At 39.4% G+C, this 24,084-nt stretch overlaps 1 protein-coding gene across 25 annotated transcripts in view; it reads left to right on the top strand.

Moving 5' to 3' along the window:
• LOC103224084 (myomegalin) overlaps nucleotides 1–24,084 on the top strand; it is a 219,153-nt gene that overhangs the window by 100,496 nt on the left and 94,573 nt on the right. For all 25 annotated transcript variants that reach the window (XM_073008038.1, XM_037997367.2, XM_037997368.2 and 22 more), the window contains exons 5-8: nucleotides 12,184–12,260; nucleotides 17,033–17,156; nucleotides 17,346–17,521; nucleotides 22,949–23,066. In XM_073008038.1, coding sequence (XP_072864139.1) covers nucleotides 12,184–12,260; nucleotides 17,033–17,156; nucleotides 17,346–17,521; nucleotides 22,949–23,066 — 495 coding nt within the window. The remainder of the gene's footprint in view (nucleotides 1–12,183; nucleotides 12,261–17,032; nucleotides 17,157–17,345; nucleotides 17,522–22,948; nucleotides 23,067–24,084) is intronic.

Raw genomic sequence — 24,084 nt, 5'->3', positions numbered from 1 at the left:
TTGGTTTTTTCCATCTCTTTGGAGAACAGGACTGGACACTAAAGCAGGCTCTGGCAGGAGAGTGTCCTGGTCTTGCAGAATCTTCTGGTTGCTAAGGCTGAGGACACAGCGCCGCTGTCCTTTCTTTGGCAACGAAGGACACTTGTCACATGTTGGGGTGACTTATGTTTCTAATTTGGGACTTAACTGCACTAGTAAAAGACAGCAAATGTGGAATCTGTAGAAAGGTAGAGATTGTGCATCTGAATCAAGGCTTTCTTCCACTTCACATTAAAGTCTAAAAACTCAATGCTTTGCATTTGAACACCTTCTGCTTGGTGGCTAGGTGTCTCACAGAAGCATAAAAGATGAGTAATGCAGGTCATATTATCGTTCTTATGGGCAAGAAGGAGAGGCTGTAATTCAAGTTAATTGTACAAAAACATAAAGCTTTGGGGACGACTAGTTTAAGGTCACACAGGGAGCTAATGTTAGCCAGATATCTAGACCCACTAAGGCTTCATTTTTGCTCTAAAACTTATGAATGGAGAGAAACTCCATTTACTAAAGAATTCACTTGGAAGCCACTAAAATGTATTTCTAGGGATCCTGCAATGACCAGTCCTTTGTCTTTTGGTCAAGACTGATAGAGTCCCTTCTGAAAATGCTCAGTGCTTCTCCCTGTTTTGTAGATTTATGACCTTGCCCCATTGATGTCAGAGAAGCCTGGAGAAGAAATTCACTCTGCATACAAAAAATATGTATGTACTATACTTTTCCTAGAAGAGATAAGATTCTAAAAATGAAAGGTTTGAAAATAAAACCCATTCATTAATAGTTACTTTTCACTTTGGGTGAATAATCAGGAGTTACATCAGAGACTCCCTATGAGATTTTGAAACTCTTCCTCCTGCTAAATTATTTTTTAAAAATTCCTTTAGTTTACATAATTGATTAGAATGGGATTTGGTCATGTTGATTTTTGTCCCAAATAAAGACTCTTTTGTGGAATGCCAGCTCCTCTCTGGCTTGCTTCCTACTATCTTGCAAAGGTGCAGTACCCATTTCCGTCACTCACTGACCTTAACGCAACTCTGATTACACTGAGAGCTCCTTGAGGTCAAGGACAATGATGCCAAGAAAGCATTTAGGTTTTGGCAATCTTTAATCTCCAATACTTTTTTATCGACTTTATCAATGAATGTATGCTGGTATGCCATCAAGGTTTTTTAAAAAACTATTTAATTTATTTTTATTTTTATTTATTTATTTATTTATTTTGAAACAGAGTCTCACTCTTGCCCAGGCTGGAGTGCAGTGGCGCGATCTTGGCTCACTGCAACCTCCGCCTCCTGGGTTCAAGCAATTCTCCTGTCTCAGCCTTCTGAGTAGCTGAGATTACAGGCGCCTGCCACCAGGCCCGGCTAATTTATGTATTTTTAATAGAGATGAGGTTTCACCATGTTGGCCAGGCTGGTCTCGAACTCCTGACCTCAAGTAATCCACCCGCCTCGGCTTCCCAAAGCCTTGGCTTCCCAAAGTGCCGGGATTATAGGCGTGAGCTGCCGTGCCTGGCCTATTATTATTTTTTGAATGTCTGCTCTTAGCCCAGCAGCAAACTTTGAAGGATATAAGCTTGTAGATGAGTTGAAATGCATACACATGAATGTACAAATGTGAAGTTAAATGCCAAAACAAAAATGTAAGTCATCAGTTCAAGAGTGATAACAAAGTGTTTATTCCAGAAACTTATACTAAGAGTTATTGTGAGCAAAGAACTTTTCTAAAACCTAGAAGGGGAAGCAGACATTTTAAATAAGCAATGCAAGGCAGAGACGGATGAGTGCTATACTAGAGGTAAACATCAGATGACCTCGTATGAATCCTGGTTTACTAAGGACAGTCTTGATTTTTGCCTGTTGCCCAGAGGTAGTTGTGATGGCACCTCTTTGTACTATCAGAAGAGTCTCAGTTATTAAATTATAGTCATATAAATTATAAACTAAGTACAGCTGAAGTGAAAACAAATTATTAGTTCTGACTGGGAGGTTGGGGAAAGGTTTGTATAGGAGAGAATGTTTGAGCTGAACCTAGAAGAACAGGTTTAGAAAGAGAAACCATCATAGGCTGAGAACAGTTCAGGCAAAGCCTTGGTGGCCTCCAGGGACACTTGTATAATTGATTTCTCAGTCAATAAATGCACTTGTCTTTAATGGAGAGTAGTGCCGCCAATGGCTAGCGAGGTCTTGGAAATTATCTCACCATGAACTATCATCACTCAGAACTTTAGTTATCAGAAAAAATGGCTGTCGGATAATGACTGATGTCATCGTCATCCTGTGTCAGATCAGAGGGCACAGTTCAAGCTGGGTAAGGTGAGCGGGTGAAAGGGAGAGGAAGAGAGTGAGTGAAACAATGTGAAAGTCGAAGAGACTAAAGAGGTGAAGGGAGAGAACTGTGCTTTTATTGGTTCAATCTGCCCAATTAAAGAAGTTGCAGTTCCTCTTTAAACAAATCTTGTTTTTAATTTATTTCTGCATCTCTTCTTTCCTCCCTGTGACCCATACTCTGTTGTATTCTGAGTCTCCCAAGTTTGAGACGTGCCTAGAGGCAGGTTTAATTTTCTTTATCCTTCAGTATTGGGAAACGGACTCCGCACCACTGAGTCTATGTAAGTCTGGTGGCTGAAAGAAGCTGCCACAGGGAGCCGAATTTTCATTGCTGTCTATGACCTGAGTTTAGGTAATTCCAGAATTGAAAATGAAAAAATAAAAAATAATATGGACATTTACTTTTTTGGGATGAAAATGCCCCTTTTGACTTCTCATTATGTAAGTTTGAAAATTTTCAAATATAAACAAAGACTATGAGAAGAGTACCTCCCTATGTACCTGTCCCATTTACCAGGGAGCCATGTTCCCATCACTCACCTTCAACGGTTCCCAACATTTTGCTGTTCTTTTCAGTGACCTCCCTGCACTGTTCTTTCCCCATCTTGTCCTCCTCCACCCCTTACAGCAACTCTCTGGTATCATATAATTTTATCTGGAAAGATATCAGAATGTAACCCTCCCAGCGAAGGCTTTGTTTTTAAACATAACCACAGTACCATTATTGTATCCGAAAAGCTTAAAAATAATTCCATAATACCATCTAATACTGGGTCCATACTCAATTTTCCCTCTAAAACGTTCAGCTTAAGATCTGGAGATTTTAAGTCAGTATTTCTGAGCTCCAACGTAGTGCACAGGAGTAGGATGTTTAGCCCTTCTCACCTGAGAGCATGAGCAGTAGAAGAGGAGGCTGGAATCCTAAAGTGTATGCGATCTTTCATTGTCAATGGGTCAATAATATACCTATTAGAGAACACTCTTAGCTTAAAACTGAAAAAGTCCGCAGGGCGCGGTGTCTCACCTGTAATCCCAGGACTTTGGGACGCCGAAGCGGGCGGATCACGAGGTCAGGAGATCGAGACCATCCTGCCTAACACGGTGAAACCCCGTCTCTACTAAAAATACAAAAAATTAGCCGGGCGTGGTGGCGGGCGCCCGTAGTCCCAGCTAGTCGGGAGGCTGAGACAGGAGAATGGCGTGAACCCGGGAGGAGGGGCTTGCAGTGAGCCGAGATCGCGCCACTGCACTCCAGCCTGGGCGACAGAGCGAGACTCCATCGAAAAAACAAAAACAAAACAAAAACCTGGAAAAGTATTTATTTATTTATTTATTTGAGATGCAGTCTCGCTCTGTCACCCGGGCTGGAGTGCAGTGGCGAGATCGGCTCATTGCAACCTCTGCCTCCCAGGTTCATGCCATTCTCCTGCCCCAGCCGCCTTTAGTAGCTGGGACTACAGGCACCCGCCACCACACCCCACTAATTGTTCGTAGTTTTAGTAGAGATGGGGTTTCAGCGTGTTAGCCAGGATGGTCTCAATCTCCTGACCTCGTGATCCACCTGCCTTAGCCTCCCAAAGTGCTGAGATTACAGGCATGAGCCACCGTGCCTGGCCCTTATTTTTTAGTTTTTTTGAGGAGGAGTTTCGCTCTGTCACCCCGGCTGGAGTACAGGGGCACAATCTTGGCCCACTGCAACCGCTGCCTCCCGGGTTCAAGCGATTATCCTGCCTTAGCCTCCTGAGTAGCTGGGATTACAGGCACCCACCACTCTGTGCGGCCAATTTTTGTATGTTTAGTAGAGACAGCATTTCGCCAGTTTGGCCAGGCTGGTCTCGAACTCCTGACCTCAAGTGATCCGCCCGCCTCAGCCTCCCAAAGTGCTGGAATTACAGGCGTGAGCCACTTCACCCAGCCAAAACTGAGAATGCCTTTTAAAGACTTCAGATAAAAAGTTTTCCATATAATCTCACAGCATTATCTATCGCCTTCTCACTCATTCAACAAACGTATCATTGTTACTCCACTTCTGACTCTTGTCATCTATTCCTTATTTGTTCTCTTGTTGGTTCACTCTTTCAATGCTTTTACTGCACATAGAGGTGCGAGACACTGCGAGGACCTCAGATTAGTCACAGCTGCCGGTTATTTGTTTTCGTTGTTGTTGTTGTTGTTGTTGTTGTTGTTTTGAGACAGAGTCTCACTCTGTAGCTCAGGCTGGGGTCCAGTTGCGCCATCTCGGCTCACTGCAAGCTCCGCCTCCCGGGTTCAAGCCATTCTCCTGCCTCAGCCTCCGAGTAGCTGGGACTACAGGCGCCCACCACCACGCCCGGCTAGTTTTTTTGTATTTTTAGTAGAGACGGGGTTTCACCGTGTTAGCCAGGATAGTCTCGATCTCCTGACCTCGTGATCCACCCACCTCGGCCTCCCAAAGTGCTGGGATTACAGGCGTGAACCACCGCGCCCGAGCTGCCGGTTATTTGTATCAGACATTGTGCTGGGTACTTTACAAAAATTCATTTATTCCTACTACAGACTTTGAGGTAATTTTTGCAACCCCTATTTTATAAATGAGGAAATTAGGTTGTAAAAGGTTAAGTAATTTACACAAACATGTCCCCCAGTTAGGAAGTGGCAGAAAGGTATGTGAACCTAGGTTTACTTATCCTGAAATTCCTGCCCCAGCATGACAACGCTGAGAGGCAGTATCTTAAGAAGCATGCACCTGGCTAGTTCCGCCACACCATCATTACCTCTGTCCTTAGGGAGTTTGCAATTTAAAAGGGTAAATAAGGCAGGTGTAGAAATATGAAGCATTTACACAGGATGATAGTGTTGCAGTATGAAAAGATATTTGAAAGCTCATAATGTCACATCATGAGAAATTACTTTTAATTTGGAGAGATAAAGGCAGGCCTCACAGGGGACATGGCATTTAACCTTGAAGCTGAAGGGCACACAATGATGTGGCACCGAGAAGCATAGGGCATGTTTGGGAAATCCAGTTAGGCTAGCAGATAATGATGGAGATAAAGCTGGATAGGTAGATTGAGGTCAAATTTTGAATAGACTCTATTATCAGGCCAGTTGTGTAAAATTTAATTGCTGTGCAGTTAAAAATCATTAAAAGGTTTTTTCTTTCTTTCCTTTTTCTTCTTTAGCTGGACCTGCATCACATATTAAATGCTTTTTGAAGAGAGGGAATGAAATAACCAGAGCTATGGTTTAGGAAAAAATGAAGCAGTAGAGGGACTCAGGTTGGGGAAACCAGATATGAGACGATTCATGTACTCCAGTCCTAGGGAGAAGGAAGAAATACCTAATAGAGTGGTAACCCGGGAGGGTGGGGGAGAGGGCTGAAGACGAGGGGCAAGATTGGAGAGAGATTTGGAAATATCCAGTGATAAGTAATCTCTGTTAGAGGAACTTGAAGGCAATACATTTGCCAAACACTTTCTAAGTGTATATTTAATTTAATAAGTATTATCATTTCATTATAAACTATTAAAACTTCCTAGGGCCTTTTGAAACATTTTCATAGCCACTTCATCGAAATATAATTCACATACCATTACAAGTCACCCATTTGAAGTGTAGAATTCCGTATACACCGGTGTTTTAGTATATTGAGTTGTGCAGCAATTATTGTAATGAATTTTAGGACAGTTATCACTCTAAAAGGAAACCCTGACCCATCAGCCATCAGCACCGAATTTCCCTATTCCCCCAGCTGCAATCAACCACTAATCTATGCTTTGTGGATTTGCTTATTCTGGACATTTCATATAAATGAAATGATACAATATGTGGTTCTTTGTGACTTGTGACTGCCTTTCTTTTATTTACCATAATATTTTCAAGGTTCATCCATGTGGTGACATCCATGTGGTGACCATGTGGTAGCATTTCTTTATATGGCTAAATAATACTTCATTGTATAGATATACCACATTTTGTTTATCCAATCATTTGTTAATGAAGTTTTAAAAATTGTTCTAGAACTTTGCTGTATTAAATATTTATGCTTGAAGGAAGTGAGCTACCAAATGGTACTTGTACATTTGGGTTGTATAGCAGTTTCACTCTTAATACCATATTTCCTTATCTATCATATCTCTAGCCCTCTATATCTTACTTACCCATTAAATCTTACTTGGGAACTTGAACCATATCTGAACTCCCTCACCAAACTTCACCGTTAGCATTTTAAATTCATACCTTCGTGTTTTGCTCTCAGCCTCTCAACTGGATTGCAGACATACCAAGTATAAGAAATACACATCAGACATCTCCATTATTCCTTACAGGACCTCTGAATCCCTTTCAACACTAAGAGAGTTGCTAAGTATGGAGAATCAATCCTTTAAGAGTCCGAATGGATTTGTTAACACTCCCTGGCGATGTATTCGATTGAAACTTCTCATTCCACTACTTGCAGAAATGTTTTGTGGAATATTAGTATTACATAGGAGGCAGTGTGCAAACTATTGACCGAGTTAGAATAATAGACAATAATCAGCATTTGATGATGAAATAATTAATTTTGGATTAAGATTTTTAAAAATTGATTAGGAAAAGCCATTTCTCTTTGTTTTTGTAAAAAGTAGTTTTTAAGGATTCGCTCTGCCATGACTTCTGTTGGGGCAAGATTTTGAAAATAATACTTTTTAAAAAGATAGCCATATTGTGGATTATATGAGCAATGGAACAAGTGATAGAGTTAAACTTGAAGCCTTGGAAAGGAGTTAGCTAATTGGTTACTGCTGGTTGCTTTTAACCTAATCCTATTTTGAACTTTGCAGTAAACATCAGTGTGGAAATCATTTCAGTACAATCCTGTATTTAACATGGATTGGTGTTAAGACTCTGGTCAAGTGATGTTTCCAGAAACAAAACAAGCTGTGGACACAGAGAAAGTCTAACTAAACACAGTTAATCCATAAACTTGTTAGCCCTGTGCTCTAGTTCTAGGTACTAACATTATAGTAAAAGTTTAATTTCAGCTTCATCATTGAAACTTTTTCTTGAGTTAGATGGGCGAATACTCCTTTGGAGGCATGAAGAAAGAGAAGTGCTTTCTCTTCCCATCTACCCTTTCTTGAGTACATCAATTTCCTTAGATATCTTGACAAAGAGCCAAGAAGACTTGGTGATAAAATAAGCAAATGCAGTTAATTTGGAATCTACTTATGCTATACTTAGAATTTAGCAATTTACACATGAATATTTACTAATGGAGAATGAATAAATATGATAGCTATATGATGATTTTTCTATAGAAAGAAGGTACAAGAAGGTTAGACTTTGATGTAAGATACTGTAAACTGGTTTGTCCTTGCATTTTCATGGGGTAAGATTTTGTATTACTTGTGAAATTGAATCACTTTGATCCACTGAAATAATTGATTATAATATTCAGGATTTAATCTTGTGGAGATAAAGCCATTTTAGCAGTTCTGTGTGAGACTCATAAACTTTATTATCTATTTGAATAGGCTTTTTCATTTTCCTTTTCTACTTACTGCCTTTACCTTGGAGATAAATTATTGCTTTTCCCTTGAAAACCCTTCTGGATTTCAGCTATCCTAGTCAGAGTGGGTAAATTGTTATTGTTTTTATAGTTAATAATAGTTATCATTTTCTGAATGCTGACTGCATGCCAGGCACTGTGCAATGTGATTTTTGTGCATTATTTCATTTAGTCTCCCTAAAATCCTTTGTAGATTAATATCATTGTTATCTCCTTGATAGATGAGGTGAATGAGGCACTTAGAAGGGGCAGGTGACTTGTCAAGCCCTCTTCTCGCCTTCACCTATGCTCTTGACCATTATACTTACTGCCTCCACATATTATTTCAAGACTAACTTCAGGCAGCACATTCTCTAATTCTATAATTTACCACATTCTACAAAATCAGACAAAACTGGGCAGTGTTTCCTGAGCTGGTCTCTCTGGTAAAAGGCTAAAGCAATAGTGGAGGGTTGGTTTCAGTTACGGCTTTTACCTTGGAGGTAATCCTTCTGGATTTCAATTTCCTTGTCTTTAAGAGAACTAGAACACAGAAATGCTAAGGTCTTCAAATCTGTGAATCTTTGGCAAAATTGGTCGAAGCATTGACTTCATTTTCTTCAGTAGGATTTAGAACAGATAGAATCTACTAATTTATGTCCTCCATTTTTCTTCCTTTAGATCTAAGTATTTTTCCTGGTAAGGCTGAGGTCTCTGACTGGTACTAGTTAGCCTGGACATGAAGGGACAGTGAATCCAGGTTGTTGAACAGCTGTGTGCAAGGCATTGTTCTATGCTTATCATGTACATTGTTTCATTTAATCCTCACAGAATCCCTCGTGAATACTTATCTTCATTAAAAAAGAAAGCAACCACACTATACTTAGGAGAAAACTGAGGCTCATAGTGATGAGTTAACCTGCCCAAGGTCACCTAGCAGGAAAGTGATAGAGCCAGGATTTGAACTTAATTCTTTCTGGCCTTAGGTTGGTTTCATAGTGCCTCTCACATTCCCTGTTGTTTGTTTATTTTTATTTGAATATTCAAAGATTCCTCATGCAAAAGTAGTATTAATAGTAAGGGACTTTTCAGGGAACTTTCTGTTGATCAGTTTATACCTGATAGAGATTCCCTATGTCACATCATGAGACTGAGAACTAGGCAGAGGGCATCGATATAGCTCCAGTCATTGGAGACCTCATGTATTTTTAGATATGAGATTTTTAAAAAATCTGCTCAAGCAGTTTTGGCTTATCTAAGGTGGTTTAGCATATCCAGACTTTTCTGATTTATATAAATTAGCCAGGCATAGGAATATCATTGATAATAACATTTCATATTATAGATTCCATTTTCTTTCATATGAGATTTAAATAGCTTTTTGCCCATTCTTTGTCATTTTCCAGGTGGAGAAGCCTTAGCAGAATTTTACCCAAGGTCACAGAAGTGAATCAATTGGTGGCAGAAATAATAATAAACTTAAGAGTCCTCTGTGTCAGTACCATATCCTGAACACTGAATCCACTTGAAATATTATGGTCTCATGGAAAGCAAACTGCTGTTCCCAAATGATAATGCTGTTGTTCTTGATGATGATGGTGATAATATTATTATAATTAAAATTTTAATTATACCTGCGTTAGAAACACTGTCCTAAGTCCTTTACATGTATTAATTTATTTATGCCTCACAATCCTCTAAGGTAGGTTTATGAATGAGGAAGATACAATTATCTGCATATTACAGATGAGGAAATTGCTCCCTCTCTGCATTTGCCACATAATTGAATGCATATTTCTTCACCTCTATGAAGGGCCTCTAGCTTAGGGACCATTTCTTATGAAGACATTTGAATTCCTTTAAGTATTGACCACAAAGCTGGGGACATAGCAACAGTTTATCAAATCTTCTATTTTACCGATTGATCAATTGGTACAGATGAATTATTCTCGCAGTGCCACACCATGAAACTGATATAGAGATCTTGGACTTGTTCCTCATGCAAAATTGAAATATGCTTGTTTCCATTTGTTAATCTTTTGGTATTTGCATTGCAGAATAAAATACAGGGTACTCAATTCAATTTAAATTTCAGATAAACAACAAACAATGTTTTAGCATTTAAGTTACGTCTCAAATATTGCAAAGGATATACTTGTAATGAAACAAATTATTTGTTGTTTACCTGAAATTTAAATTGAACTAGGTATCTTATATTTTTATTTGCTAAATCTGGTAATGCTATCTCGTGTTCATAAAATAATAACTTTAAAGGATATCCTGAAAAGACAGGGCTGTCATTTTCTTCTTACATGCTATAATGTAAGCCTTGAAGAAATTAGGATATTTTCATCTCACTGGATCCGAACCAATGTTCTAACCTTAGTCAAAAGGTACCTACTTATGAGGGAAACAAATATTCTTTTCAGTATGTCACTAGAAACATACTAGTAATATAATCTAAAATGCCTCGAGTCCAACTGCCTTCCAACTCTAAAATTCTTTAATTCTAAGTAACTCTCAAATATCTAAACCAGGTTTCTACTTTTCCCAATAGTATTTGTGTTTCAACCACCCTGCATGGAAACATGGGTTATGAAATGTCTTCACAAGTATGGTAGGCAATATGCTGCTATTGTGTGTTGCCTTGGACTTCTAGAAGTCTAGGTGTTGGTGGTTATTATATGGTAGTAAAGTAGTAAAGTAAAATCCTCCCTACTGTTTTAGTACCCACAATACTACTTTTCATACTTTAGCTACTATACCTTCAGTCTCTCTGTCAACCTCTGATCTAAAGACTTCTTTACTTTTTTAATTAATAACATTCTTCTTGCCTAATACTGTATTATGGACTTCATCAGGGACCGGACTAATTCATCTTTGTATGCTGAGGTTTAAACTGAAAAAAAAGTAATCCCTCAACTAACATTTTGCAGAGTCCTCCTCAGGTTCCCCCACAAACCTGCCCCTATTTTAGTTAATAGAATGCATTCCCACTGACATGCTAGAAATTTCAGCATTGTCTTTGGTCCTCCCTCCAGTCTAATCTGAATCTCAAAAGTCATCAAGGCCTGTGGCTTCTGTCTCTAAAACGTCTTTTGAGTCTTTCTCCCTGTACCTCTTGTCCTTAGACAGTCCCCCTCCCTATTCTGGTCAGTTGCCCCTGACCCACCCATCTTCTTCCTAATTCCTTCTTCAACATGGACCTGATCATGGCAATACTTTGCTTAAAGCTCCCTGATGAGTCTTTGATCTCTACTGATTATTATCCTTTTTTTTTTTTTTTTTGCTTTTTTTTTTTTTTTTTTTTGAGACAGAATCTGGCTCTGTCACCCAGGCTGGAGTGCAGCAGCATGATCTTGGCTGACTGCAACCTCCACCTCCTGGGTTCAAGCAATTCTCCTGTTTCAGCCTCCCAAGTAGCTAGGATTACAGGCGTGCATCACCACGCCCAACTAATTTTTGTATTTTTAGTAGAGACAGGGTTTCACCATGTTGGTCAGGCTGGTCTCGAAAGCCTGACCTCAAGTGATCCACCCACCTTGGCCTCCCAAAGTGCTGGGATTATAGGAGTGAGCCACCGTGCCTGGCCTATCCAGTTGTCTTAGCAGGATTTTCACAAACTAGTTGCAAACTATTTTCTATACTCCTTACCCACACTAAGCCACTTAACCTGCACCAGACACACTTGGGATTTTTTTATTTCCTTATTTCTGTTTCCCCAAATCTTGTTGCTTCCTCACCTCAATAAAAATTAATTGTTCCCTGTGTAACTTTACCATCAGAGTCCCCTCTCACCTTAAGCAAACCTAATTTATAAAATTCCAATTTTATGATAAAAGCATTGTTTTTAAAAATGTTTACAACCAAATTTCTTTAACTAATTAAATCCCCAGGCGTTTAAAAGTATTATTCTATTACTATAATTCTATTAAAAGTATTATTCTAGCAATTTGGTTGTCAGGAACAATCTGTATTAGTTAGGAAAAATTTATTTTAATACATACTCTGTCCTGCAATGGTTTAGAGAACGAATAGGGTTGAGCAGTGTTCATGAGCCAGGGGTAATGATGAATAGGTTGGGAAAATCGATAAGGTAGCTCAGGGGAAACCCTGAAGCTGTACAGTTTATTCTTCCTTGACTAGATTGCTGATCCAGCTAAATAGCTAACTACGTCAAGGGTCACAAAGAGGACAGAGATGAGGCGAGAGGCTGTAGACCAAGGCAAGACTCAAATGGGAACCTGGATCCAGGATAGAGGGTCTGTGGCAGTTAATAACAATTAATGCCTGTGTGCTTTTCAGAACATTGAGCTGAAGGTTGAAGTGGAGAGCTTGAAACGAGAACTCCAGGACAAGAAACAGCATCTGGATAAAACATGGTGAGTTGTAATTTTAAGCTCTGGTCCTTTCCAGAGTCTGGCTTGCTAACCTGAGAGCAACAGATTTGGAACCAAATTCCTTAACCTATCTATGGCATTTGAATCCTGTGTCTGATTCAGGAACTGAAACAATAGATTTTCATATGCTGTGTTTCCCTTGGACTCTCTGTGTATTACTAGGTCAGATGGACCTTGCCATAAGTTGGTAAATCCACCAGACCTAAGATTGCAAACTTCCTTTTAGTCAGCAATCAATTAAACAGAAACAATGAATGTTTCCACTTTTAGTAGAGGCAAATGCAAATAAGCTTTATAAAAAAGTATCAGTCAGCTTATAATAACATCAAGGGCTGAGATAACATTTGGGGAAAATGGGCACTCTCACACACTACCAGTGAGTGTAAATTGTGACAACATTTTTAGTATGTGGTGTTACCTATTATCGTAAAAAAGGAGGATTTCCTTTGATCAAACAATCCCTAGAACGAATCTGTTTCTTATAAATAAAAGCATTAGTGTGAAAGGATAAACGTATAAGGATGTTTATTGCATCATTAGTTGTAATGGCAAAAAACTAGAAACAATTACCAATTGATTGAATAAATTTTGATTGAATAAGTTTTGGTATTACTACACGGTGGACTATTATGCAATTATTAAAGAATGAGTTAGCTCTATATTATTGTCCTAGTGGGAATTCCTTGATTAAGTAAGGGGGAAAGTTGCTGAGTGATATTTATAGTATATTGAGGAAGAGTGAGATCACAGTCCGTGATAGGGAGAAGACTTGATATTTATTTAATATACATTTGCATTGCTCAAATGGTTACTTTTATAATTTATAGTTTTTTAAAAACTTAGTGTTAAATGACAAGTATTAGAATTATTAAAAATATTTTCAGACTTCAATAAAGCTTCAGAATACAAAAATTAACATACGAAAATCAGTAGCATTTCTACACACCAATAACATTCAAGCTGAGAGCCAAATCAAGAATGCAATCCCATTTACAATATCCACTAAAAAAAAAAAATACCTTGGAATACATCTAACCAAGGAAATGAAAGATTTCTACAAGGAGAACTATGAAACACTGCTAAAAGAAATCATAGATGACACAAACAAATGGAAAAACATTCCATGCTCATGGATTGGAAGAATCAATATGATTAAAATGGCCACACTGCCTAAAGTAATCTACAGATTCAACACTATTCCTATCAAACTACCAATGTCATTCATCAAATGACCAAGATCAAAGCCAGAGGCATCACACTATCCAACTTCAAACTATACTACAAGGCTACAGTTGCCAAAACAGCATGTTGCTGGAAAAAAAAGAAAAAAAAAGGAAAGAAAGACACATAGACCAATGGAAACAAATAGAGAACCCAAAAATAAAGCCACACACCTACAGCAATCTGATCTTCGACAAAATCAACAAAAATAAGCAGTGGGAAAAGGACTTCCTCTTCAATGGTGCTGGGATGACTGGCTAGCCATATGCAAAAGAATGAAACTGGGCCCCTACCTTTCAGCACATATAAAAATTAACTCAAGATGGATTAAAGATGTAAATGTAAGACCTCAAACTATAAGAATCCTAAAAGAAAACCCAAGAAACACCATTCTGGACATCGGCCTCAGGAATTTATGACTAAGTCCTCAAAAGCAATTGCAACAAAAACAAAAAGAGACAAGTGGGATTTATTTAAAGAGTTTTGCACAGCAAAAGAAACTATCAACAGAGTAAACAGACAACCTCTAGAATCTAAAAAAATTTGCAAACTAGCATCTGACAAGGGTCTAATATCCAGAATCCGTAAGAAATTTAACAATTGAACAATGAAAAACAAATAACCCCATTTAAAAACTGAGCAAAAGGCATGATCAAACACTTTTCAAAAGAAGACATACAAATGCCCACCAAATATATGAAAAATTGCTCCACATCACTAATCACCAGAGAAATATAAATCAAAACCACAATGAGATACCATCGCACACCAGTCAGAATGGCTACTATTAAAACGTCTAAAAACAACAGATGCTGGCGAGGCTGCACAGAAATGGGAATGCTTAGTTGGTGGAAATATAAATTAGTTCAGTCACTGTGGAAAGCAGTCTGGAGATTTATCCAAGAACCTAAAACAGAACTACCATTTGACCCAGCAATCCCATTGCACCCAAATATTAATTGGATATATCCATTAATTTGGATATATCCCATTAGGGCATACATCCAAAACAAAACAAATCTATCAAAAAGACACATACACTTACATGTTCACTGCAGCACTCTTCACCATAGCAAAGACATGGAATCAACCTAGGTGCCCATCAACAGTAGATTGGATTTTAAAAAAGTGTTACATCACATTTACATATATGCCATGGAATACTATACAGCCACAAAAAAGAATGAAATCATGTCCTTTGCAGCAACACAGATGCCACTGGAGGCCATTATCCTAAGAAAATTAATGCAGAAACAGAAAATCAAATGCGGTAGCATGTTCTCACTTGTGAGCAGGAGCTAAACAGCAAGTACTCATGGACATAAAGATAGCAACAGTAGAAACTGGGGACTACTAGAGTGGGGAGGTGGGGAGTGGAGGAAGGGTTGAAAAACTAACTATTGGGTACTGTGCTCAGTACCTGGGTGATGGAATCATTTGTACCCCAAACCTCAGTATCATGTCATATACTCAGGTAACAAACCTACACAAGTAGCCCCTGAAGCTGAAATAAAAGTTGAAAAATAGAAGAAAATAATATATAAATGCAAAAAAAACACAAAAAAACAAAAACAAAAAAAAAAACAATGTTTTCAGATTATGTCCTGGGATCAGTACACAATCAATCTGATCTGGCATTCTTTCTGTGTCTACAGTATTTCTTGATATTTAGGATGACAATCCAGCAAGTTCAGAATATTTAAAACCAAATTAAATTACACACAATGTGCTGGTATTACTATTTAAAGGCATTAAATAGGCTAATAAATGTTAGAACAACTTACAATGACAATAAATTTTGAAATTTGTGTAATGCTTTGATTTAAAAAACTTTTAAAAGTGTCATTTGAATCAGGTGACATTATTCTATTTTTAAGAAATGAGAAAACTAAAGTATATTCTTCTCAAATCAGTGGCAGAACCCCCATCTTCTGTCATAAAGTTTAGGATCTTCTTTTTTTTTTTTTTTTTTTTTTTTGAGATGGAGTCTCGCTCTGCTGCCCAGGCTGGAGTGCAGTGGCGCGATCTCAGCTCACTGCAAGCTCCGCCTCCCGGGTTCACGCCATTCTCCTGCCTCAGCCTCCCGAGTAGCTGGGACTACAGGTGCCCGCCACCACGCCTGGCTAAATTTTTTTGTATTTTTAGTAGAGACGGGGTTTCACTGTGTTAGCCAGGATGGTCTCGATCTCCTGACCTTGTGATGCACCTGCCTCGGCCTTCCAAAGTGCTGGGATTACAGGCGTGAGCCACCGCGCCCAGCCAAAGTTTAGGATCTTCTGACTTCAAACAGCCGTAGCGTCTTAAATAAGGCGTTCCTGGCTAATGGAGTTACTCAGAAAATGTGTAACTTCCATTCTCTATAGATTATAGTTGGTAGTTATCTATTGCACTAGCAAGAAATATGGAGTCAAATATAGATTCAAAATAAAAGTTGATGATTCCTGGAGTCTGCGTGTTTGGGGGTCTTGGGTTATACGCTTGACTTTTGTCTCTTTTGTGGTCAAGATCCTCATACCCCCCAAAAGCTATATAATGACAGAGGAGCTCAAGATAAATATAGCCCCTGGGATGGTGCTCAGTAGTGTCCACTATTCAACAAGGAATCCTGTAATCTTTAGGGAAGCATCATTTGCTCTTCATGGACACAACCCCCTGAGACAAATACTAAAGTACCACTGGTCTTAGTGCCCCATAATCCTATACCAGTTCAATATTGTTCTTTGTCCTGAGAACAAGAAGACGGCCCATGGTTCTCAACAAATGGCTTAAAGCAGGTATAAAACCAATAGGAATCAAAATCATTCTGCATCTGATATTGCTCCCAAATTTCTAATCCTCAGACATCTGAGGGCAGCTGTTGTTCACTATAAATAAGTTGATGATACCTTACCCACTTCATGCTAGCGCCTGGACATTCAATCCTAGGGATATCAGAGAGGCAAAGCTCAGCCCAAATCTTGAGCTTTCATGGATTAAATGTCTCTGCATGGGACCATGGGAAAGCTGGATAGAACTCTAGATAGGTAGCCCAGATGTAGGACAGCCTACTATGGATTACTGGTTTTAAAGGAAGAGAGCATTTCTGTGGCTGTCCAAATGGATATCCTGTCCCAGCAACCTAAATGGAAAGAACACTTGAATTTCAAATAGCAAAAAAGGCAAGGAACTAGCAAAGCATTCTAGGAGGCAGTGTCAGTGGAAGAGTCCCAGGACAGATAACAGTGAATGTGAGCCATTTGATGACTACTTGCCTTCCAAATGAAAGTTCCTCTGGAAGCTATAAAGATAATGAAGGCACTAGGAAGTCAAGTATATACTACTTGACAAACAACACAAAGTTAGAGTTTCTAAAAGTTTGGAACTTTTTCAACCTGAAGAAGTTGAAGAGCTCAGTTCCACAGATAACTGTAGAGGGAAAAAATGCTCAATTTTTCTTCTTATCGGTGTCACTCTGAATTACTGGAACAACCTTAATGGTTCCACTTGCTAAACTGTATGTCTGGCTCTGACCAGCTAATGCTCTGTGGTTTTAGGGCTGATGTGGAGAATCTCAACAGTCAGAATGAAGCTGAGCTCCGACGCCAGTTTGAGGAGCGACAGCTGGAGACGGAGCATGTTTATGAGCTCTTGGAGAATAAGATCCAGCTTCTGCAGGAGGTGAGGAGCTCCCAAAGTCCATAGCTAGGGGTTCTCTTTTATTCATACTCCTTTTCCTACTGCCATGCCTTCTGGCATTCACCTTTTCCATCTCTACTTTTCCTCTCAAATTCATCAGTGTTCTTGGGTCTTAGGGCTCCTAACCTAGGTAGAAATTTTGTGGCCTCTCAGTTTTTGTTCTTTTTCCAGGAATCCAGGCTAGCAAAGAATGAAGCTGCACGCATGGCAGCTCTGGTGGAAGCAGAGAAGGAGTGTAACCTGGAGCTCTCAGAGAAACTGAAGGGAGTCACCAAAAACTGGGAAGATGTACCAGGAGACCAGGTCAAGCCCGACCAATACGCTGAGGCCCTGGCCCAGAGGGACAAGTAGGTGCCTTTGGTGCTCTTTTTGTCACTTGTCTTTTGCCCATTCTCAAGGCATACAGCAGCTGCACTGTTCCCTTTCAAGGATTGACAGTAGGAGCTTCACTATTTCTAAGACTTTATGGGTCCACAACCAAAGTCGTTCTTTTCAGGGTTGAATTTTCAATGGTATCCATTATGAAAACTCACTTAATGGATTCAGTGGGCAAATAGTGGCAAACAAGAGACATGGATTCACTTATTCAGCAAACATTTACTGGGCACGTCACATGCCAGATACTGGGCTAAGCACTTCAGTTACAGAAACAAAAGACCTAGTTCTTGTCACCAAGAAACATGTTACATGATTTTAGTAAGTTCCCTGATAGAAGAGCATGGAGTGCTCTGGGGAAATATTAGAGGGTCATCCATTCTACATTAAAAGAGCAAGTTGTCTGCTACGGTCTGAATATTTGTGTCCCATCCCCACCTCCCTCCCCCGCCAGCTCATGTGTTGAAATCTTAACCCTTAAGGTTAATACTTCTGCCTCCAGAAGTATTATGAGGTGGAGCCATTAGGAGGTGATTAGATCATAGACACGGGAGATGGAACCCTCATAAATGGGATTAATACGCTTGTAAAAGAGGCCCCAGGGAGCTAGTTAGCCCCTTCTACCACGTGAGGATATAATGGGAATGCACCATTAGGAGCCAGAGTGTGGACCTTCACCAGACATTGAACCTGTCGGTGCTTTGATCTAGGACTTCCCAGCCTCCAAAACTGTGAGAAATACATTTCCGTTGTTTATAAGCCACCCAGTTTATGGTGTTTTGTTATAGCAGGCCAAAAAGACTAAGATAATGACATTGACGGTTTCCTAGAGGAAGTGAAATCTGAGCTGAGCTTTGAAGGATGAATAGGAGCTAGAATAAATAGGTAGAAAGTGGATAGGGAAAGGAAATATTCTATGCAGAAGGAAAACTATGGAGGGAAGACACAGGGAAAGGAATATTTCAAGAACTTTAAATAATTGTTCATAAGTGGAGCAAGTGAGAAGACAAGTGAGAGGTAGGCTGTTTTGAGAACAGGGGTCTGATTGTGCCAGCTTTGTACACCATTACAAGGAACTTGGACTTGGTCCTGAAGGTAACTGGGCAATTGTTGAGGTCACCACCATCTACCGTCTGGGTTACTGCGGAAACTTTCTAAATGTCCGCTCTACTTCCAGTCCTGCTCCTCTCATTCAATCTCAACCTGATAATTCAGAGTAGTTCTGAAATAGATAATTCAACAACCACAAATTGGCAAATAATTTAGCCTCTTTAGCCTCTTAGGTGCGTAAGACTGTGATGGCATAAAAAGCTTTAAGGAGCTTTTAGTTGAATAGGCAAAAACCACATGTGCACACCATGACCAATGTGATCTTTCCAAGACATAAATTTAATCACACCATTGCAGAGCCATTTAAGAAGCTTTCCAATACCTTTAGGAGGTAAGATCCATACTCAGCATGTGGCCATCAGAGCCTTTATGATGTAACCTCTGATTTCTCCCACACTCATTACCCACCACCATTCCTTCATACTTCATTCATGCCAGGCTAGTAATAATAATAATGATGGCCAGGCTTTGTTGAGCTCTTACCGTACAGCTGAGTACTTTATGTTCTTGTTTAACAGCCCCATGAGATATGAATTATTATACTTTATTAATGAAAAAACTGGCATTTGGAGAGTTGTGAAACATGGTTTCAGGGATTGCTGACATCCAAACCCTGAATCCATACTGCCTCCAGGAGCATAAGAAGCTATGGCAGGTCTCCAGAATTTTGCTCATGCTTTTCCTTCTGTAGGAAACATCTGCCAACTTTTTCCCTTCTAGTGAACCTCACTAAGGCATCAATCGTCGTTTCTTTGAAGGCTTTGTGATAGCAGAATGAAGTTTCTGTATTGTTTCTTTTATATATATATAGTACAATTCTCAGTGTGGTGTTGTATTTGCTTGCTTTCAGATTTTGCCTTCTAGGTTCCCCACGACTGTCTCCTATTTGAACCCCAATAAAAAAAAACTGAACTAAAAACCAAAACAAAACAAAACCCCAAGTAAAGCACATGCATATCTGAAAATAAATTGAGGCCACTCATATCAGATGGCCTTGAGCAATTTTGGAGAGTGGGAGAACAGATCCTCTGTAGAGACTGAGGGTCAAAGAGATGAGCGAGGTTTGAGGTTTAAGAAAAGTAGAGATGTTCTAGTGCAGATACCATGAGGGAATTTCATATGGAGTCCACATTCCTCCTCCTCGTCATCATTGCAGTTTACATTTGTATAATGTTTTAAATTTGTTTTTGTTTTTGTTTTTTGAGACGGAGTCTCGCTCTGTTGCCCAGGGTGGGGTACAGTGGCAAGATCTCAGCTCACTGCAACCTCTGCCTGCCGGGTTCAAGCAATTCTGCTGCTTCAGCCTTCCTAGTAGCTGGGATTACAGGCGTGCACCACCACGCCCAGCTAATTTTTGTATTTTTAGTAGAGACAGGGTTTTACTACATTGGTCAGGCTGATCTCAAACTCTTGACCTCAGGTGATCCGCCCGCCTTGGCCTCCCAAAGTGCTGGGTTTACAGGGATTACAGGCGTGAGCCTGTAATGTTAAGTTTTTAAAGTTATTTCTGCCGGGCACGGTGGCTCACACCTGTAATCCCAGCACTTTAGGAGTCTGAGGCAGGCAGATCATGAGATTGAGACCATCCTGGCCAACATGGTGAGACCCCGTCTCAACTAAAAAATACAAAAATTAGTTGGGCGTGGTGGTGCATGCCTGTAGTCCCAGTTACTCGTGAGGCTGAGGCAGGAGAATCGCTTGAACCGGGGAGGCGAAGGTTGCAGTGAGCTGAGATTGCGCCACTGCACTCCAGCCTGGCGACAGAGAAAGACTCCGTCTCAAAAAAAAAAAAAAAAAAAAAAAATCACAACTGGAAACATTTCATTTAGTACCCAGCACGCATTTTCAAGGACCTGGAAGGTTCATGTTCTAATATATACAAACAGAGAATATGCCTAGCACATAGATGATCAATAAGTTTAATTGAACCCATAGTTTGGATACCTCAGCACAATATTTTAAAACTTAACCCTAGTCTGAGGGTCTGAATTTTCAGTCTCTTCTCCAGCCATTGCCTCTTCCCTGGGCCTTAGTTCCAGTGACTCTTCCCAAATTGTACACTGGGTCTTCATGCCTTTGTTCCTTTGTTCAATTTCCTCCTTCTGAGCCTGGAAAACCACCCAAGTCTTTGCTATTGTAAATAGTGTGCAGTGAACATTTGCATGTATATGTCTTCAGGGTAGAAAGATTTATATTCCTCTGGGTATACCCAGAAATGGGATTGCTGGGTCGAATGGTAGTTCTGCTTTTTGTTCTTTGAGGAATCGCCATACTGCTTTCTACAATGGTTGGACTAATTTAACACTCCCATCAACAGTGTATAAGTGTTTCCTTTTCTCTGCACCTCACTAACGTCTGTTATTTTTTGACTTTTTAACCATAGTCATTCTGATTGGTGTGAGACGGTATCACATGGTGGTTTTGATTGCATTTCTCTAGTGATCAGTGTTGTTGAGGTTTTCATCATATGCTTGTTGGCTGCAGGTATGTCTTTTGAAGTGTCTGTTTATGTCCTTTGCCAATTTTTTTAATGGGGTTGTTTTTCTCTTGTTGTTTACATTTCTTATAGATGCTGGATATTGGACCTTTGTCCATTGCATAGTTTTCAAATATTTTCTCCCATTCTGTAGGTTTTCTGTTTATTCTGAAACCACTCAATCTTTAAAATCTCTTCTCCTGGGCATCACTATACTCCTTCAAGTCAAATGAATCATTTCTTTATCTTTCTTCCTATAGCTCTATGGCAGCACTCAATGTACTATATGGTGCCTCCATTCTGGTAGCATTTATTATATTCTATTACTATTATTTGCTTATGTACAGGCACGCATCACAAACTACAGGGATATGTTCTGAGAAATGTATCTTTAGGCAATTTCATTCTTCATTGTGTGGCCACCCCAGAGCATACTTACACAAACCTTGATGGGATAGGCTACTGCACACCTAGGCTATATGGTATAGCCTGTGGCTTCTGGGCTACAAACCTGTACAGCATATTACTGTGCTGAATACCATCGGCAATTGTAACACAATGGTAACCATTTGTGCATCTAAACATAGAAAAGATACAGTAAAAATACTGTATAAAACATAACAAATAGTACACCTGTTTAGGGCACTGACCATAAATGGAACTTGCAGGACTGGAACATGCTCTGGGTGAGTGAGTGAGTAGTGAAGTGAATGAACATGAAGGCCTGAAACACATTTTATAGTCATACAAAAATATTTTCCTTATATCCTTATTCTAGAAAAGGTTTATTCTGTTTTTAAATTTTTAATTTTTTTTTTTTTTTTTTTTTACTTTTTAAACTTTTTTGTTAAAAACTAAGACACAAACATACACATAAGCCTAGGTCTACACAGTGTCAGGATCATCACCACTGTCTTCCACCTTTACATCTTGTCTCCTGGAAGATCTTCAGGGACAATAACACGCATGGAGCTGTCATCTCCTATGATAACAACACCTTCTTCTGGAATAGTTCCTGAAGGACCTGACTGAGGCTACTTTACGGTTATGTTGTTTAATAAGTAGAAAGAGTACACTCTAAAACAACAATAAAAGTATAGTATAGTAAATACATAAACCAGTAACATTTATTATCAAGTATTACATACTATACATATGGTATGTTTTTATACAACTGCCAGTGCAGTAGGTTTGCTGACACCAACACCACCACAAACAAGTGGGAAATACATTGCACTATGATGTTACTGCAGCTAGGACTTTACTAGGTGATAGGATATATGCAGTATGATGACATAATGTTGACAGAAACAGGATATGGCACATGACTGTAGCTGTGTGTCTTCTCACTCTCCAAATCACTAGCAAACATGTGCCGGTGGAATTTAAATTTTTGCAAAACAGAGATTGTTTCTTTTCCAACTTCATATTTCCAGTACTTGGGAGAGTGCATTGAGTACACAAAATAGTTATCCAAGAACCGTTTCTTGAATGGAACAGCCACTACCACCACCACCAAAAAATTCTAGGCCCTTATTCCAAGAGTTAAATACCTACGGTCTAAAGATCTATGAATAAACTTCAGGAAGTCCATGAACCTGGTGAAAATGTAAGCAAAAAGTTGTTTGTGTATGTATTTGGGGGCTGGGCAGAAAATACATGGTTTTCTAAAGAAATGTATCAAAATGTTCAATGATCCAAAAGGGTAAAAACCTGCTGTACTAGACCATGCTATCTTTGGAATGAGGTGAAAAAATAAGGTAATAATAGTATCATGATCATAATTATTGTCCTTACTTTTCCTTTGCTTCAGGAGAATCGAAGAACTGAATCAGAGCCTGGCTGCCCAGGAGAGGCTTGTAGAACAGCTATCTCAGGAGAAACAACAACTGCTACATCTGTTGGAGGAGCCAACTAGCATGGAAGTGCAGGTAAGGCTTGGTCAGTACATCCAGAGGCACTTGCTTCATGCTTTCATAAGCCCTACTTTTTAATATCTACGTGTATTTGTTATCTATTGCTTTGTAACAGATTACTGCAAACTTAGCAGTTTAAAATACCTTATTTTTGTTATCTCACAGTTTCTGTGAGTCAAGAGTCCAGATATGGCTTAGCTGGGATCTCTGTTTGGAGTCTCATAAGTGTGAAATCAAGGTGTAGACTGGGCTCTTTTCTCATCTGGAGGCACACCTAGGGAAGGATCGACTTCTAAGCTCCTTCAGGCTGTTGGAAGGATTTACTGCTGTGTGGCTGTAGAAGTTATGGCAACTTCCTTCTTCATAGCCAGCAGCGGAAAGAGTCTGTTACTTTTCTCACTTCTAGACCCTCTTTTAAGGGGCTCATTAGGTCAGGCCCACCAGCATAGTCTCCCTTTTCGTTAACTTAAAATCAACTGATTAGAAGCCTTAATTACATCTATACGACCTCTTTACTTTTTCCATATAACATGGCATAACTATGCAGTGACATCCCATCACCTTTACCATAGTGGTTAGAAGTTATAGGTTTTGCCCATCTTCAAGGGGTGAGGATTACACAAAGATGTGATGGCCAGTGGGTGAGAATTATAGGGACTACCTTAGAATTTGCCAGCCGCATCAAGTGATTTATAATTATATAGAACATACAATGTTTTAGGGGTTTTCTTGAGGGTTAAGTTGTAAAATACTGTGCTGAAGTGTACAAACTATGGGTTCAAATAAACAGTTACTAATCATCTATGAGCTAGGCATATTCTCTGTTTGTATATATTAGAGTGTGAACCTTGCAGATCCTTGAAAATGTGCTGGGTACTAGATAAAATGGTGATTACTATTTCTGTACAATTTTATCAGACAAAGACAGAAATTTGCCTCCAAATTTTTTTTTTTTTTTTTTTTGAGACAGAGTCTCACTCTGTTGCCCAGGCTGGAGTGCAGTGGCATGATCTCAGCTCACTGCAACATCTGC

The sequence above is a fragment of the Chlorocebus sabaeus genome, chromosome 20 (genome assembly GCF_047675955.1).
Source record: "Chlorocebus sabaeus isolate Y175 chromosome 20, mChlSab1.0.hap1, whole genome shotgun sequence".
Classification (NCBI taxonomy): domain Eukaryota; kingdom Metazoa; phylum Chordata; class Mammalia; order Primates; family Cercopithecidae; genus Chlorocebus; species Chlorocebus sabaeus.
This window is presented reverse-complemented; position numbering and strand designations above follow the sequence as displayed.